Source organism: Aythya fuligula, chromosome 16 (genome assembly GCF_009819795.1).
Source record: "Aythya fuligula isolate bAytFul2 chromosome 16, bAytFul2.pri, whole genome shotgun sequence".
Lineage (NCBI taxonomy): Eukaryota > Metazoa > Chordata > Aves > Anseriformes > Anatidae > Aythya > Aythya fuligula.
This window is the reverse complement of record NC_045574.1, coordinates 15,750,424-15,768,093: the sequence shown is the minus strand read 5'-3', so window position 1 is coordinate 15,768,093 and position 17,670 is coordinate 15,750,424. Positions and strand designations below refer to the sequence as shown.

Genomic DNA, 17,670 nt, shown 5'->3' with positions numbered 1-17,670 from the left:
ATTGCAGGGGGCGCGGCCCCCCCGGCCTGGGCCTGATTCGGATCTGCCACAGGCGGGGGGCGGCGCCCGTGGGCTCGGGAGGGGGGGGGGGGTTGGCCTCAGGTCTGCAGGGCTCAGAAGTTTGGGGTCGTGCCTGGTGGGGGCGAGGTTCCCGGGGGCACCCCGGGAGCGTGGCTGCGCCCCCGGCCCCATTCCCCACCCGGGGGCGGCTCCGCGGGGGGAGCCCGGGCTGCGGGACGCGACCCCCCCCGCGCGTGGGGGCGGCTCCGTGCCGGGGGGGCTCCGGGCCGGGCCCCGCTCCTGCGCTGTGCCGGGAGCCGCCCGCGGGGGGGGTGCGGGGGGGGCGCGGGGAAGCCCCCGCGGGGCCGCGCGTGGGGCGCGTGGGGCCCGGCCCCGCCCCGCGCACTTTAAGAATGGAGCGTGGGAAAAACTTTGGGGGTGTGCGCGGGGCCGGGATCCCTCCGCCGGGCGGGGGAGGCTCCGGGCGAGCCGCGGCACCGCCTCGCCGCGCGGCGCCCTCCGCGCGAGGGAAGAGCTCCGCAGCGCGGCGGCGCCGGGACCGCGGCGCAGCCCCGGGGACAGGGCTCGGCCCGGCGGCGCCGCCGCCCCCGGGACGGGCGCGCCCGCGGCAAGATGGGCGCCCTGGCGCTGGCCCTGGGGATTTTCCACTACCTGGGGCTCTACCTGCAGCTCGGCGCCGCCTCCCGGCACCCCCCGTGGGACGCCCCGGCGGCGGGCAGCGGTGAGCGCGGGCGGCGGGCACCGGGCGGCGGGCACCGGGTGGCGGCTGCCCGGGGGGGGCCGGCGGGCACGGAGCGCTCCCGGGGTCGGTGCCCGGCGGTGCCGGTCCCCGGGGCTCGGTCCCTGCGGTCTCGGCCCGGGGCCGGTGGCGGGGCGGGGCGGGTCCTGCCCGGGCTGCGGGACGGGGCCGGGGGCCGGGGGCCGCGCCGGTGCCGGGCTCCGCCACCGCGGGCAGCGCCGCGTCGCGCTCCGTCGCGCCGGCGGCTCCGCGGAGCCGGGAGCTGCGGGCGGCCCGGCCGAGCCGGGGCTGGGCTCCGCCGCTCCGCTCCCCGGCGCCCGGGGACGGCCCCGGCCCCTGCCCCTGCCCCTGCCGCTGGGCGGCGGAGCCCGGGCGCTTGGCACGGCGCGGCCCCGCGCACGGCGCCGGGTAAGTGCGCACCCCCGGGCGTCCTCGTGCACGGTGCCGGGCATCCCTGTGCTCAGCTCTGTGCATCCTCGTGTGAGCGTGCATCCTCGTGCACGGCGCCGTGCACCTCCCGCTCGGCGTCGTGCGCCCTCACGGCAGGAGCGGCTCCGCTGCTGGCTCTGGCCGGGGGGCAGCCCCTTCCTGCAGCCCCCGAAGTCTGCTCTAGCGCGGGGGCACCCCCAGCTGCGGGGTGCGGAGCAGGTGACGGGGACACCTCTGAGGCCGGTGCCGGGACCTGCCTTCCTCTCGCCGTGCTGACACGGGAGGGTTTAACCCGAGCCCCGGCGCTGTGACCGTGGGCTCTCTGCGGGAGCTCCGCTGCAGGGTCGCCCCCAGCCCCACGGCGCGGCTCTGGAGCAGGAGGCGCACGGGAGCTGCTCCCTGCCCCGAGGAGCTTCCAGGCAGCCCCGGCCCCACGGTGGCTGCGCTGTGCTGGGGCTGCGGGGACGCCGCGTCCTGCAGCAGTGCGGTACGTGGGCCGGCAGTCACCTGCCTGCGCCGCGCGGGAGGTTTGCCGTTTGCCTTTGCACCGGTGGGGTAAAGGCAGGAGGATTTCCGGACCCACCAGCCCGGCATGCCGGAAGGAGATGTGGGCGAACAGCCTCCATTATCCTCTGCTGCTCCCCTCAGAAATTCAGCAATAGGCGAATAAATAGTGAAATGGTCGCTGCGAGGAAGAAGGGAGCAAAGGAGAAAAATATTCTGGTAGGGTAAGTGCACTTTGGAGCCACATTACAGCTTTCAACTACGAGCAGTTCTGCAGCAACTCACTTAATCACAACAGAAACCTTTATTAACGATACTGAAAAGCAGTGAGTAAGTGGGTCATGTATAATAAGCCATTTGTGTTCAGTAGGTGAATACCAATTTGATAAAAGCTGTGTGCTGAAAACCTGTATAAATTGCTGTTTAGCAGATTGGAGATTGATCATCGCGTTGCTTGCTGGTGCAGCTTTCCCTGGCGGCGGGGCCGGGGTGCGGAGGGGCTGGATGGGGCCGGCCGGGCAGAGCGGGGCTGCCGGGGCCAGGCAGCTCCTGCTGGGCTCCGCTGCAGCCGCCCGAGCTGCCTGCCACCATCTCACGGAGCCTTTCCTGTGCGTGGCCCGGCTGGGAGCACGCTCGCTGTTACCTTTCCCTTGGCCCCAGATGTGGGGAGGGAACCGAACGGGAACTCGGCGGGCATCGGGGGCCGCTACAGAGACCTGCGCTCCACGGGTGAGGCCGACTCCTCCACCCGACGTCCCCGCAAGCACGAGCGATGCGTTTCCAGCTCACATGGCAGCAAGAGCTGCCCTGGAAGGGAAAGGAAGTCTCCGTCAAAGAAAGTCCTTTCCCTGTCCCCACGGCAAGGGCTCTGCCCGCAGCCAGCGCCGGGCCCCGAGGTGCGGCTCCGCCGCCAGCCCCGCGGCCCCCAGGAGAGCAGCGGGCAGCAGCGCAGCTCCCCGCCGCCCCCGCGAGCCGCGCTCCTCTCCTCGGGCTGGCTTCTTCAATTATTCATGCACCCCGGCGCAGACAGCGTGTGCGCGCTGGGCTGGCGCCATCGGCTTTCAAACCTGCGCCGGCTGGGAAGCGCCAGCCTCCTTCCCAGCCTGTCTGCTCCTGGAGCGGGCAGGGAGCCGCTTGGTAAGCAGCTTGCATTGCCGGGGAGGAGAATCCTGTCTCCTTCCTCGCATCGTTTGCAAGCGCGAGTGTCTCACCATCAATAAAGCTGCTAGTTGAATGGCTGAAGGCTGGAGGGAGCCGTGCCCCGACTCCCCGGGGTGCTGCCCTTCTCCTTTGTCTCACACACCAATGATTATTCTATCAATTACTTTCATAAACACTTTGCATTGTGCTGGATTTTTTCATGCTTCCTGGTGGGAATACTCCATCCGATGTGTTTTTCCTGCTGCTGTTCGTGCAGTCATTCAACGCAATTACTTCTGACACCTCTCCTCATCAAATGTCTGCGCTTTCTTTTCCCTTGAAGAAGGCTGACAGACGACGGGCCAGACACTGGGAATTATTACGTTAGGACAGTGACAGCCAATTTTAATCATAACGCTCCCCGGGAGCGAGGCAGCACACCAGAGCGAGCAGCCGGTGCGTTCGGCAGCAGCGCTGGGGCCGTGGGCAGGGCAGTGGGGCTGGGGCACAGGGGTGGGGGCATGGAGCTGGAGACTTCTCTTTGTCCCCCTCCCGGCACCTGCTGGGGTTGGGGCTCTCCCACCTGGGGTCCACCTTGGGCACTGCCTCGGGCGCTCTCTGTAGCGCCTGTGTGGGGTTACGGTTGGTGGCACAAGGGCTCGGGGGCGGTCGCTGTTCCCCAGCCCATGGGTGCAGGGCCCTGGCTGTGTCCTGCACCCTTCTCCATGGTCGTTTGCCTCGGCTCAGGTTTGGCTCCCTCCTGGCTGCCCATGCGTGGTGGGACACAGGCGGCTCTGCTGCGGCCGATGCCTTGTGCTGGGGGTGCCGGGCGTGAGGCCTCGTGGGCTGGGGCTCCAGCTGCGCCCAGCTCTGTCCTCCTGCTCCCAGTTAGCGCACAGCAGCCGGTGCCTTGCCCCGCTGGAGATCTCCCCCCAGCAGATGAGCACCACAGGCAGGTGATGTCTGAAGGACAGGCTGCCAAACGCCGCCTGGGGTCCCTCGGGGAGCCATAGTAACAGGCCAAGCCTTCTTTTTTTTTTTTTGCCACTTATGCTATCAAATAACTGCTCCTCCTCATTCCCTTTGGGAGTGAATTGTCTGAGAAACATTACTCCACTCAGCAATCCGAGAGCACAAAGTCCCCTGCCTGCACAAGGCGCTTGCCCGGCGCCGGGGCGAGCGGGGCTCTCGCTGTCGGCCCCTCCTGTGCTGCAGCGAAACGGGGGCTGCGGGCTGCAGCCCAGCCCCCGGTTGTCAAATATTAGAAATACTCGCAGGTTTCAAGGTTAATTCAAACTCCCTGGCAAGGTGAGCTCTGGCCTGATCGCAATCACAAAATTAGTTGGATTTTTTTTTGTTGTTTTTAATTTACGCTGCAAAATTGAGGTAATTCTGCTGCTAATATGACAGTAAATAGCGGCAGAGAAATGGCTCTGCTGTGCCCACGTGCGAGCACGAGCCCTCCCTGTCCCCAGGCAGTGTCTGTGGGGCTCCAACCTGGCGCTCCCTTGGAAGAGGGGCAGGTGCAGGAGCCGCGGCTGCGTCCTTTGTGCTACAGCGGGACCTTGGGTGGGGAAAGCTGGCCCCGGGCTGGGGTTCGGTGTTGCTCTCCCTGCAGCCTCGGGGCAGGTTTCAGATCTGCAGCCAGAGCCAAGGCTGGGGGGAGCTCCGGGGGTCTGCAGGAAGGAGGGGGGGGGGGCGTCCGTGCTGGCTGCGGCCGGAGCTGCTGGCCCTGCTCTCGCCGCTGACGCCGGCCATCACACCGCTGTTTATGCACTGTTGTTTTTTTTTCTGTGATCTGTTTTTTTGACCAGGGGCCAGCATCCCTGCGCGCGGGCTTATTAGGAGGAGATTCATTCATAGATTTGAATGGGCAGATGGGAACAGGAGGGCGATTTTAGGTCCAATCTGCACGGAACAAGCCAGAAACCCCGTGTCCCTGGGGGCACGGCGCGGCGAGGGCATGGAGCAGGGCATGGAGCAGCATCTGTCCGCCTGCAGGGCAGCGTGTGGGGACGTTCTGGTCCCCCGTGACCCCTGCACAGGGAGCCTGTAGCAGGGTCGGGAGGCCCCCTGGCACTGTGTGGTGGCCGTCGGTGACAGTGACATGAGGTGGGCCAGGAGGGACGCGGTTACCTGGGGACCGGGCAGCGCCCGTGGGCTGCTGTTGGCTCTGTGCAGCCGCTCCTCCTGCAGCCGTGCAAATGGGGCATGGGGCAAACACAGCCCCTGGAGTGGATCTGGGGAGCTGGCTGGGCTCAGGGTGGGGTTTGCCACTGGCGTGCCAGCGGGCAGCATCCTTGGGGAGGGCTGAGTGCTGCCCACAAGCACCGGGGAGGAGAGCGTGGGGACGGCTGTCACTGCCACCCTGCGTGCTCCTCGCAGGTTCTTCCAGCCAGGAGGGAGCAGCTCAGCTCTCCGGCAGCTCCTGCAGCTGGGTCCTGCCTCTGGTTGAGCCCCTGGTGATGGTGATGGTGGCGGTGAGCGTTGGCGTGGGGTGGGCTCGCTGTTGGCTCCTGCTGCTTGCAGTCCGTGCACACACGGCCCAGCCCCGCTGGGTGCCTCCCGGGGGTGCGGGCTGTAGGTGGGGCACAGCTGGTGATGCTGCTTGGGTTGGGGTCTGGGTTGGCACTGCCAGGGGCTGCCCCTCGCCCCAGAGCAGACCCAGGGTTGCTGTGGCCAAGCCTGGGGCCGGTTTCCTCCCAGTTCCTCCCAGCCCCGGCCCCTCAGGGCGCTCCTGCTGCAGGGGCGCGAGGAGGGGGCGGTGGAGGGCGAGGATTATCGGGAGAGCGCGGCTGAGCTGGCAATTAGTTCTCCGAGTGTCTTGACTCACCGAACCATAATAAACCATGAATTATGACTCGGAGCTTTGTGAAGGGAAAGAATAAGCCACACTTGATCGCAGCCCAAAACACAATAGCGGCAGTCCGGGGGAGGGGGTGGGGGTGGCAGCAGCGGCTCTCGCAGCGGTCCCGCGCCCCCCGCACCCGGTCCTGAGCCCCCTGCACCTCCTGCATCCTCCCCTCCCTGGGGGCTGTGGTTCCCCAGCCTCATCCCCCAGCCCCTTTCCCTCTGCTTCTCCCTCCCACGCCTGCCGTGCCGTGGCAGGATTTGGGGGCGATGCTGCCCAGACCCCCACCTCTCCCCAAGGCGGGGGGCTCGGGTGCTGAGTGGGGGGTGGCTGCGGGATGGGGCCGGCTGCTGGTGCTGGGTGTGCCCCCCCTGCCTGCAGCCCCAGCCCGGCTTTTGCTCAAGCCCTTGGCCCCAAATCTTCATCGCTCAGCCCTGAGGTGGCTCCTGCAGAGTTTAGGGTGGCCCCAGCCCCGTGGGCTGAGCCCTGGGAGCTCGGGGGGCCAGGAGTGGTGTGGGGCTGGTAGGGGGGGATCGGCCCCCATGGAGGGGAGCGGGCACTGGAGCCGTCCTGCCCCTGGGGCTGCAGCTCCTGCTGCTCCCCGGGCAGAGACGTGCCTGCCAGGGGCTGTGGTTCGGTGGGGTAACTAATTCACAGAGCACTAACCAGGTAATTAATACGCATTTGCAACTACCCGATACCTATTTCACCACCCTTCGGTGCGTGTTTACACAAATATCACCCTCCTGCATGCCCACGGGGCTGTCCCAGCCGGGTCCCCGCAGGACCTGACCGTGGTGTGTCCCTCCTGTCCCCAGTCCCTGCTGTGTTGGTGGCTTCTGGGACCGGCTCTGGGGTCTCTGTGCCTCCTGGTCCCCCCCAGCTCTTTCCCTTGGCTCCTGCAGAGCTGCTCCCCCCCCCCCAGGTCTTTCTCCCTTTCTGCTCCTGCCCCCCTCGCCCAGGGATGCCCCTGCCTGCTCCGCACCCGTCTGTTCGGCGAGGCGTTATGAAGTGACCCCGGCAGGCTCGTGCAGCGCTTGCCAACCTGCAGGTGCCCCCAGGTTATTCCCCCCCTCCCTCCATTGGCCCCCCTTATCTCTGCGATGCTCCCACTGCCCCCGGGGGCTCTGCCAGGCGTGGGCTGTGGGTGCCCGGGGCTGGGAAAGCCACCGAATCCACGGGCATCTGGGGGGGTCCCCATGGAGCAGAGAGCACCAGGGCGAGGGGGGCGCAGGGTCCCGCGGTCGCTTCAAGGCACCCAACGTGGCCGTGGCCTTGCAGCAGGGGCCCCATCCTCAACCCCCCCTCCTGTGGAGGCGGCCACGGGGCCGGATCCTGCCCCCGCGGGGAGGGAGCCGGGCAGCTGCTATATCTCCGGTTTATGAGAGCACCAAGCTGTCCCAGCAGGCGTTTTCAATTCCGTTTATCTGTGTTTCCCCATTGAGTTCATTTTATTTCCCCTGATTTTTGTTTCCTGGAAGATTTATCGATCCTGATTTTCTCAGTTTATGACAGGTAGCAGGCCATAAACCACGCGGAGCCGTGAGCCCATTGCAGCCCCCCTCCCTTTGTCTGGGAGGACGCGGCGCCAGCGCCAGCGGAGGGGAGAGGGACGGGGCTGGGGGGGCAGGTGGGGGCTGCAGTGCTCACAGCCCTGTGTGCGTGGAGCAGATCTCTGCTTGTCCCTGCTGTGCCAGGGCTGTGGGGCTGCCCCATTGCACAGCCCCCTGGTTCCGGGGGCTCCTCTGCCCGGCCCCCTGCAGGGGGACAACGCTGGGGCCGGTGCGAGCCCCACGGAGCCGCGTCCCCGCTGCCCGCACGGTGCCCTTGGTGCCCCCACCACCACAGGGGGTGGTTTTGGCCACGGTGCTCTCTGGGGGCACTCGGGCACCGGGTGTGCTGAGATGCAGGAGCCCTGCTCCTTGCAGGGGCACAGCACGGGCTGGGGGAGGCTCTGTGCCGCCGTGGCCTCCCTGCTCCATCCTCTCCCTGCCACCAGCTCCACCGTGACGGCCCCGTCACTGCTCGCCTTGGAGGGTCCCCAAACTGTTCATCACTTCCATAGGCCATTGAGAAGCGCAGGAGCCAGCTGCCAATTCACTGCCTGATCAGAAGGTAACGCCATCATAGCCCTAATTAAGGCGATTCTTTATTCTACCTCTGCCGGCAGCTGGGTCGGATGCTCCTGCCCTTGTCCTCGGGCGTGCTGCCGGCCCCGTGCCGGGCGGTGGGAGGTCGGGCAGCGATGGAAGGGGGGAGATGGGGTCTGGTGGTGGCTGAGATGGGGCTGGGAGCCCACCAGGGCGCTGTGCAGCCCAGCACAGCACCTTCCTTAGCAAACCCTGGCTGAGCGCAGCTGGCCTGATGGTGAAGCTCAAAAACCCCCAGAGCAGTGGATGCGAGGAGATGCCTGATCCCAAACAGGGCTGCGACCTGCTGGCCTGAGCCCCCCAGCGCTGCCTCTGCTCCCCAGGGTGTCCCTGGAGATGGGAGACCCCCGGGGGCTCTGCCTGCTTCACGGGGCTTTGCTGTGGCACTGCAGGGGGGGATGAGGGGCTGGGATGTGCGGGGAGGTGTCCTCACCTCCCCTCGTGCTGTCAGACATTATTTGCGTCCTGCTTCTGCTCCCTCTGCTGTCGCTGGGTGCTTTGTGAGCTGTGTGCTGCGAGCCCCCAGCTGCTGCTCATGGGGTGCACGGGGTGGGGTAGGGGGAAGGCTCCATCCCCCCGCTGGTGCTCGTCCTGCTCGTGGACCAGGGACATCCCTGCAGGACCCAGGGGACCCCCGGCACTCGGTGAGGATGGGGCCGTGCTCGTGGTCCCAAACCCACGCCAGTCCGTTCTGCTCTGTGGGTTTTTAGGGTTAGGGCAGAGACGCGGGGCTGGCCGAGGGGTGCAGCCAGCCTGCCCGCTGCATGGGGCCTTTGTGGCCTCGTGGGGCCGCATCCTGAGCAGTGCTGAGGTTGCTCCAAGCCTCTCTGCTGGAGCCCGGCTCTGCCCTGGCAAAGCAGGGCCCCGGCCCCTCCTGGTGGCAGCGGGAGGGGTCCTGGGGCAGGGGCTGGAGCAATGGGGAGGGGGCAAACACCTCGGGCAGGGGGCCCTGGCAGCGCCCACCTGGGTGTGGATGCGCTTCGGGGAGGCCGAGCCCTGAAGTTAATTAATACGTAGCTTCCCAATTAAAATCTGAAAGAAAGAAGGTGCATGATTCCATCAAGCCTTTTCTCCGCTCGCTGCCAAATTCCCGTCCGTGGGAGCTGATTTTAATTGTGTTCCGAGTAATTCAGCCGTGGGCTGCAGACCTGGGGCCGCCCAGCACAAAGCCAGCCCCTCAGACTGCAATTAGCGCCCTGCAGGCTGCCTCCATGAGCAGCCGGGGAGATGCAGCGGGGGGGAGGAGGGCGCACGGTGCCTGTTGGGGCTGCCGCGGGGGCCAGGGGGTGTCTGCGGGACCCCGGCGCTGGGGAGGGGGCTGGGGGTCAGGCGGATGCAGCACCCGTGGGGTCGGCTCCTTGCTGTGCCGTGCAGCGTTTAAATAAAGCCATAGCTGGGGCTCAGGGAAAGCCTCTGCCACCACCGTGCAGGGACGATGTGACCACGGGGTGACCATGGGGTGACCATGGGGTGACCATGGCACAACCATGGGGTAACCGCGGCACAGCCACAGCCGGCGGTGGGGCCTGGCCCAGGGGAGGGGTCCCATGGGGGGCTCTGGTCCCTGTGGGCTCTGGTCCGAGGCGGGTTCCTTGCCTCGTGCTGGCAGTGCCACGTGTCCCTCTGCAGCCAGCGCCGGGCCCTCGTGCTCTGTGTGCGGCCCCAGACCGCGGGGCCGCGTCCCCAGCCGCCGCTTCCTCCTGCAGGCTCTCCTGCACGGCGCCCGTGCGTCTCCTGGGACCAGGTCCTGTGCGAGCGGGGGCAGCGGGAGCAGTGCTGGGAATTCAGCTGGGAGAGCGGGACGCTCGTTAAGCCCCTTACGCTGTGTATTTTCCTCCGTTCCCCCGCTAAGATGGATTAAAGGAAAGCGATAAGTGTAAGGGATTTCCATGCGTCCAGGGGGACAGAGAGATATTAAAGGTATTAACTTTTCTGTCTAGGCTGATAATAATTCGTTTTCAGGCGGGATCGGGACTCGGTGAGAAGCCCTGGGGAGCTGTGTGCTGCTCCCCGAGGGGTGGGTGCCCTCTGGGCGCACCCAAGGGACCCGTGCGGCAGCTGGCAGCTGGCAGCACCGGCAGCACATGGCACAGGGAGAGACAGATCCTGCTCGGGGCTGGGCGGGTGGGGGCACGGTGCTGCCCCCTCCACGTGCACTTGCTCATGAGGATCCTGGGGACGTGGGCGCCTGCATCCTCCTTGCATCCAGCCCCGCTCCGGAGCCGTTTCCAGCAGGACCGGGGCCACCCCAGGGCAGCAGGGGGGGGGGATGCTATCAGCCCCGGGTCCGGCTGTGCCAGCTCTGGGGGCTCAGCCCCCATCCCCACGCCGTGCTGGGGAGAAGACGCCGTGAGAGGCGCCGCAGATTGTGACAATAACATTTCCTAGTGACCTGCACGCTGGGGCCGCCTTTACAGAGGAACAATAATCTCTCCAGAGAAGATGAAAAGAATTCTAATTACATCTCCGAACAATATTTGTTTTGAGAGAGGAAAGCAAACCATATGGCATGTGGGAGACTGTTTGGGGGCCGCATTAAACAAGGATTTGTTTTTCATTTATGCTCTGATTTAAGCGGAGATGCGATCACGCTGTATTTATTTACTACCTCCTGGAGGCGCGTGGGGTCCCGCGCCCGCTCCAGGGCAGGAGGGCACCGCGGGCATGGGGTCACCCTGGGGGGCTTGCACTGCCCTGGGCTGCCCTGGGCTGCTTCGTGCAGTGCCGTGGGGCTGGGCTGCTCGTGAGGGGGGAGATGGGGACGGCAGCGGCCACCCCTGCGTGGCAGGGACGGGTCCAGCGAGGAGCTTGGTGGGGCTGTCCCCTCGCCACTCGGTGGCACCGTGCCCGCAGGCACCCACACCCCCGCTGTGCCCCCTGCAGCCCTGTTCACCGAGACCCCGCACGACATGACGGCCCAGGCCGGCGAGGACGTGGAGATGGCGTGCTCCTTCCGAGGCAGCGGCTCCCCGTCCTACTCCCTTGAGATCCAGTGGTGGTACGTCCGCAACCACAAGGACTGGACAGACAAACAGACGTGGGCTTCCAGCCAGGTAACCGCCCGGCCTGCCTCTCCCTCCCGCTGCGCACCACAGCCCTTCCCCACCCTGTCTGTAGGGGTTGCCCAGTGTCCTGTACTGGTGTCCCCAGTGCCTCCCTGGTCTGCAGAGCACCGGGGCACCTCCTGCAGCGGGTGCGCAGCCCCCGGCCGTGCCGAGGGTGCTCTGCAGTGGGAGCAGGGCAGGGCTGTCCTGGTGTCCTGCCCCAGCAGCCGTGGGGCCAGATGGCACGTCCCCGGGGATCTGACACGGGGTGGGGGGTAGAGGGGTTGTCTTTGTGCTTCTGCCTTCGCCCATCTCATCACAAACTTGTTCTGTCGGATCCATCCCTGCATCATCCCCCACCCCCCTTGTTTTCCCCCATTTCCGTGTATATCGGTCTTGGCAAACAGCTGTCTCTTTATTTCTCTTTCTGTTCACACAGAGATAAGGGCCAAATAATGGAAAGGCAGCTTTAGGTATTTTAATGAGCCTTTATTATTGTGTCTTTGGCAGAGCTGCTGCCGGCATTACCATAAATCGAGAGGCACGGGGCAGGGGCAGGGGCAGCGGGCGCGGGGCGGGGGGCGCAGCGTGGTGGGACCCCGACTCCTGCACCCTGCTCGCTGCTGCCAGCTCGGGGCTCCCCCGGGAGCGCTCATGGCAATCGGGGCAGGCGCTGGGCTGTGCAGGAGGGGGATTTTGGGGAGAGGCCCCCCCGCAGTGGTGATGCTGCAGCAGGCAGGGCTCCGGCCCCCGCCTTGGGTGGGCTCGTGGCCACTGCTGGAGCTGGGCTGTGGTGGGGGCGAGCAGCCCGGCCTCCCCGTGCCCCCCGTATCCCTGCCCTCCCTGGTTGCCCTGTGCTGCCCACACGGCTCCATCTGCCCGGGTTCTGCCCAGACGCCCCTCGCCCTCCTCCTCCTCGCTCGGGGCTGTGCAGCCGCCACTCGCCCACCTCGGCCCCTTCCTGGCCCAGCCTTTGAAGCTGGGCTCCTGGCGGAGGTGGGAATTGCTCTGATGGCTTTTCTCCCTCCTTCCAGCTCAACTAATGCTTTTTCTCCCCCTCTCCGGTCTCCCTCCCCCATCCCTCTCTTCCCAGCAGCTAAAAGCATCGCAGCAGGAGGAGGCTGGGAAGGACGCGACAAAAATAAGCGTGAGTTTTGATAATGATTCTTGCAAGGACTTTAATCGAGGGCACAGCTGTAACTTTTCCCCAGAATGCTGGTGCTCAGAATTGCACAGACCTGCTGGGGGTGGGGGGGCCAGGGGCTGGTTTCTTTGGGGGCTTTTGTCTCTCTCTTTGCAAGGGCCAAGCTGCCAGAATGCGTGCGCTGGGGGCACTGGAACAGCCTGGGCTGGGTCCTGGGGCATCCTTCGGATGCGATTCCTGTAGGCATCCGAGGAGCAGGTTTACACTCAGGAGAAAATAATCTGATTTACTCCCCGGATTAGCATTCCAAAGCCATTTAGGCTCATGTGAACAGAATGAGAAGACACTAATTAGTTAAATAAAATAAATGCTCTCGGCCCCTTTGCTGTCGCACATGCGCCCTCGCCAGCCGCGGCTGCCCTGGCTGGGTGGCGCGGTGCCGTCCTCGCCATGGGGCAGGGACAGGGACAGAGACAGAGCGCGTGGCCGGTGTCCTGCTGGTTCCCCTCTGCCCCTGCCCCGTGGGCGAGGAGGGGTGGCTGTGGCAGGCACCCCATGGCCAGCATCAGCCCCTCTGCCCCGGTGCTTGTCCCAGGGCAAGGACAGAAAGTGCCAGGGCAAGTAGAATGCCAAAAAGCTTCGTGATTTAGGGCATTGCCTCTCATTTCTCATCTGTGGGGATTAGCACATGTAAATTCTATTGCCGGTAATGAATTCCCCAGGGAGACAATATCCCCTTTGATCTATTTTCTTCATTGCTTCCCGAGGTTTGAGCCCCCATTTGTCACTTTTCTCATGATGGGCAATGTAACGCTCCCAGAATTAATGTCTAAAGCCCAGCAGGTGCCTTCAAAATCCCTCCCTGGGATTCTCTGGCTTGCTCTCGTGCTCAGCTGAGTGCTGATTGCAACCAGGAGTTCTGCCCCTTTTTGAAATGGAGATCTTCCAGCCGGACCCGAGGTGGCTGCCCAGCTCCTGGGCCGGATCTGGCCCCACCATGGAGCTGCGCACACCGACCCCTTGTGCCGTGGGGAGCCGGGGTGCCAGGGCTGCCTTCTGCCCCGAGTGTCCACGGCAGCTCGGGTGCCTCCAGCAGGTTTTGGGAGCAGAAAGCTTTGCTAAAAACGTCTGCACCGCATGGGAGAGCAGCTCTTGGTCCTCCCGCACGTGCTGCCCTGCTCCCATGTGGGTCCTTCTGCTCCTCCGGGTGGGGATTTTGGGCCGCCCCATAGCTTGGCCACCCCACACATCCTGGGCAGAACAGCCGTGGGCAGAATGACCTGTCCGGGCACGGGAGGGGAACAGGGCCAGGGCTCCTGCTCAACTCCGCCGTCGCATTTTTTCAGCATAATTAGGCAGTTAATTACATGCGGGAATGTAATCAATGCATGTGCGTGTGCAGCTATGATTTATTTCGAAGCACAATGGGTGTGATGCTTCTGCTGTTTCCTTCCAGATCAAGCCACCAGGGAGAGGCTTGAGATTTAAACTATTCTTTTGGTTATTTTAAAAGTCCTTGATTATTAAATGTTTACAGAATAAGGAAGATAAATGAACAAAGGCAAGACAACACCACAACTGGTTCTGATAAAATGCGCACAACAGACAAAGAGGCAATTGACTGAAAACAAACGGCAGCTTAGTAAAACAATACAAAACAATGTAGATCCCATGCAGAAACCATCACACTAGGCAGCCCTTGGCCATCTTTTACCCACCAAAACATGCTCAGTGGGGTATCAGACAGCCCGTTACCGGCTCACCTCGCAGCATCAGGGATGGGACAGCACGTGATGGGGGACGGTGCCGTGGGACATCCCCGCAGGGTTTGAAGCAAGCCCACCCTGCCATGGAGCTGCATTTCCAGAGCCCGAGGTTCTGCTGCCCCAGTGGCATTTTGAGGGGCTGGAGCAGCCGTTTGCTGCGCGGTAGCAAACACGCAGTCCTGGCTTTATCATTTTTCTCCCTTTCAGTCCTTTACAGAACAGCCTGATGTTTTGCCAGTCGTTCACTGGTCCCCTGGGGGCTGCAGGGAGCGGCTGTGTGTCTGTCCTGGCCCTGCTGTGGAGCACGGGTCGTGTTGCTCTGCTCACAGCCGGCGGAGCTGGGAACATTATAAGCAGCCATAAAATTATCCAGCCCGTTATAATTCAGCCACAGGACGAGGCTCGCTGACCTGCCAGGGCAGTGGTTGCGCTGGCCGACTGCAGTGCCAGCAAATGGGGGGGCTCTTTTATTAGTTCCAGGTTTCCCAGCCATTAACTTCTAAGTGACTCCTTGTTCTACTAACACAAAGGTTTTTCTTGAAGGTCCTCTCGCACTACGTCCTTGGTTCTCTCGCATGCTCTGTACCACGGCCTTGTCACCCTGGTGCCCTCGTGGGGCCGGTGCTGCTGCTCCTGCCCCGGCGCTCCCCCCTCTGCCTCCTCAGCCAGGAGTTTGTGACTCTTTGGTTGTGTCTCCCAGCCCAATTTCTAAACACCATAAAATCTTCAGCTAACAAATGCGGTGGCAAGTAGAAAAATGGCCTTTGCCATCCAGTGTGATTATAGGGAACAGAGCCAGGGGCCTCAGGGCGGGTTATAAATCTGATTTATTGACCTAACCCAATAGCAGCCGCAGCTCTGGCTAGTGAGTAAGTCTTAAATTTCATTGGGTGATAAATACTGAGAGCGAATCAATTTGGTAGAAAAGCTAATTAGCCGGCGTGGTTCCGCATCGATCTTTGAGCCCCGCTCACCCGGGCACACGCTGGGGATTTCATCCTATTGTGACCCAGGGCTGGGGCTGGGGGGGGCCCCTTCGGCCGTCTGTGCTCACCCGGAGGGACCCAGCACACGGCGTCACGGCACGGGTGGGGGCTGGCACCGCGGGGGCACCCAGGGGCACAGGGGCTGCCTGACCCCCGTCTGCTCCGCCGCAGGTGGTGAAGGTGGTCGGCAGCAACATCTCCCACAAGCTGCGGCTGTCCCGGGTGAAGCCGGCGGACGAGGGGACGTACGAGTGCCGGGTGATCGACTCCAGCGACGGCAAGGCGCGGCACCACAAGGTGAAGGCGTACCTGCGGGTGGAGGAGGCGGGGGGCCTGGGGCACCCCCAGGACACCCAGCTGCGGGGCGCCCCGCTCCCGGACCCCTCCGTGCCAGGCTCGGCCCACGCGCACCACCACCACCACCACCACAAAGCCGGGAAGGAGCTGAAGAAGCGCTCGGTGGACGCCTCCTGCGTGCTGTAGGCAGGCGGTGCCGGGGGGGACGCCGGAGCCCCCCAGCCCCCGGACTCAGCGGAGCCGTCGAGGGTCCCGCGCTGCTACCAGAGACTGGCCCCACCGCCCCGCATCGCCCGCCGCCCCCCGGGCCCCCTCCTCCCATCGCCACCGCGGTTTCTTTCCCCACTCCGTGGCGTGGCGGTGCCGGGGCTGGAGCACGGGAGCAGGACGGGCACACTGGGGCCCCCAGCTCACCACTGGGGCTGGGACCAGTGCCAGGGCTGTGCGCCCACGCGTGGCAGTCCCTGTCCCCACCAGCCCCACGCGGGGCAGCCCCCCCGCTGCTTGCTGCCACCCGCTGCACTGCGCGCCCCGGCTTTCTGTCCCTGCCCGCAGGAATCCTCCACTCACCCCCTTGTGCTTTGCAGAGCGAACCCCATCCTTTCCCCCGTAGGAGGCCCAGTTTAGTTGCTCTTTTCCAGCCCCACAGCACATCTATAAGTTAGGCCATCCATTCTTAAGGACTGTATATAGCGCCTCTCCCTCCCCTGCCTGTCCCAAAGCTGCCCCAGCACGTCGAGGCCTGAGCTCAGCGGAGGAAGGACGGCACGGCACGCTCCTGGCACACTCCCGGCATGCTCAGCCGTTGGCTGTGGGGCTCGGGGAGTCCCGGGGCTGGAGCTGGCCCACCCCCGTGCATTGCTGCCCCCTGCCCTCCGCATTTCCTGGGGGAAACGGGGGCTCACAGCCAGCCCCGGCTGCCACTGCTCCATCCCCGGGGCTGCTGCTGCCTGTGCCCCCGTTCCTGCCCACGCTCCCCTCCCTCCACACTGCCCCGTGCCCCTCACCCGGCTCGGGGGCAGGTGGCAGAGTCTGGCCCCCATGGGCAAGTTCTGCCACTGGGGAGGGGGCCGTGGAGGGGAGAGGGCTGGGGGCTCCCTGCTGCCCTCGCCCCCAGCCTGCACCCCCAGCTCCCTGCAGCTAATAAAGCTCCTTAACAAACCCTGCCTGGGTCTCTGTCCTTGGGGGGGCAGGGGGCGGTGGTTCTGGCACTGTCTTGGGGAAAAAAAAAAGGGGCCCAGCTGGGGCTGCCCTCGCGCTGTGCCCAGGTGGAGACGAGCATCAGGCACGCAGCTGGGGCTCGGTGTTAAAGGGAGGCTGAGCCACAGCAGGGTGGTGCTGGGCTGCGTGTGGGATGTGGCTCTGGTGAGTGGGGGCTGTGCTGCACCACGGGTGCTCGGGGGGGTTGCAGTGGGACCAGGCTCTGCCCCATCAGTTGGAGAGGAGCTCCCGGGGCTTTGGCAGCGCCCAGCTCAGCCCTGCTGCCCGCCGGGCGAGCACTTGTGCTGTGCCGAACCCCGGCTCCTCTGGTTTATGCAGCTGTGGAGCTCCATCGCGCTCGCCTCTCGGTGTGCTGATATTAAGCAATTTGTCATGCATTAGAGTAACAAAAGCAAAAGCTGCTGGCCTGGTGTCAGCCAGTGCCGGAGGCAGAGGAAGGGCACGGCCGGGGGCGGCCACGAGAGCTGCTCTCGCCTTCACCGCCTGCTGCGGGTTTCATTTGCAGGAGCCATGATCACACGGGAGGAAACTGCACAGGAGCCTATAAATACACCGGATACTTTGTCAGGAGAGAAATATTAACCGGCTCCAGGGAAAGGGGGCTTTTGTTGGAAATTCTGCTTTGCCACAAGCAATAACAGTGGCGGCTCTGTAGATCTCTCCCTGACGGAGCTGCTCGTGCTTGTGTTGCACTCTGATGCTTCTTGTCAGGGAAATGTATCTCTGGGGTGGGAGGAGAAGGGATGGGAGGAATCAGCTACCACCGCAATAAAAACAGTCTACAGGGGAGGAAAAGGAAGAGCTGGAGCCGCTTTGAGGAGGGTGAAAGGCTGCAAATCACCTCAAATGGCGAGCAAACAAATTGCTGTTTGGTGTAGTAATTTGCAAAACCTAGAGGCAAGCTTTTAAAAATAACAGGTTTTATTGGAAGAGATTCATTTTGCTGAGTTTATGGGAGATGTTGGGAGCAGGAGCGGAACGGGCCCCCGGGGGGCTGCGTGCCTGCCCGGGGCTGTGCCCCCCCCCTCCACCAACCCTGGGGTGCAGAGCTGCTCCCAGTGGAGGTGGCTGGGACGGAGCTGGCCCTGTGTCCCCCCACCCATGGGTGGTGTTGTGGCCCCCCTGGCCCTGCTGGAGCCGGGCAGCCCTCGGTCCGACAGGGCCAGGCGAGCGGGCTGAGCTTAGTATGCAAGTCACTGCTGGGGAGGAGCTGAGCCTGGTGGAAATGCCATCTCCACACAGGCACTCTTCTGACCATTATCCTGCTTCAGACAAAAGCAATTTACTCTGCCTGTAATAAAGCAGGGGTGATAACGAAGCTGGGAAGAGCTGTGACAGGCGGCCGTGTGGCGGAGCAGGCCGGCCCCTCTCCCTGCCG

The 17,670-nt window shown here is 64.4% G+C and overlaps 1 protein-coding gene across 3 annotated transcripts; it reads left to right on the top strand.

Annotated features, from left to right (window-relative positions):
- Positions 1-592: 592 nt before the first annotated feature.
- VSTM2L (V-set and transmembrane domain containing 2 like) lies at positions 593-16,237 on the top strand. 3 transcript variants are annotated; one of them, XM_032198370.1, is made up of 4 exons: positions 593-742; positions 10,718-10,887; positions 11,975-12,025; positions 14,946-16,237. In XM_032198370.1, exons 1-4 carry the CDS (start codon positions 634-636, stop codon positions 15,255-15,257), a joined length of 642 nt encoding a protein of 213 aa, XP_032054261.1. In that variant the 5' UTR covers positions 593-633; the 3' UTR covers positions 15,258-16,237. The 3 variants fall into 3 exon arrangements, with proteins under 3 accessions (XP_032054261.1, XP_032054260.1, XP_032054262.1); XM_032198369.1 differs by having other exon boundaries at positions 595-742; positions 11,972-12,025; XM_032198371.1 differs by lacking the exon at positions 593-742 and adding an exon at positions 9,606-9,754 and having other exon boundaries at positions 11,972-12,025.
- Positions 16,238-17,670: the final 1,433 nt, after the last annotated feature.

Bases quoted from the DNA above. Each gene is read 5' to 3' on its own strand.
- VSTM2L (XM_032198369.1), top strand. From the start codon at position 634: ATGGGCGCCCTGGCGCTGGCCCTGGGGATTTTCCACTACCTGGGGCTC. The intron at 743-10,717 runs GTGAGCGCGGGC...TGCCCCCTGCAG, and splicing joins CGCCCCGGCGGCGGGCAGCG to CCCTGTTCACCGAGACCCCG. The intron at 10,888-11,971 runs GTAACCGCCCGG...CTCTCTTCCCAG, and splicing joins AGACGTGGGCTTCCAGCCAG to CAGCTAAAAGCATCGCAGCA.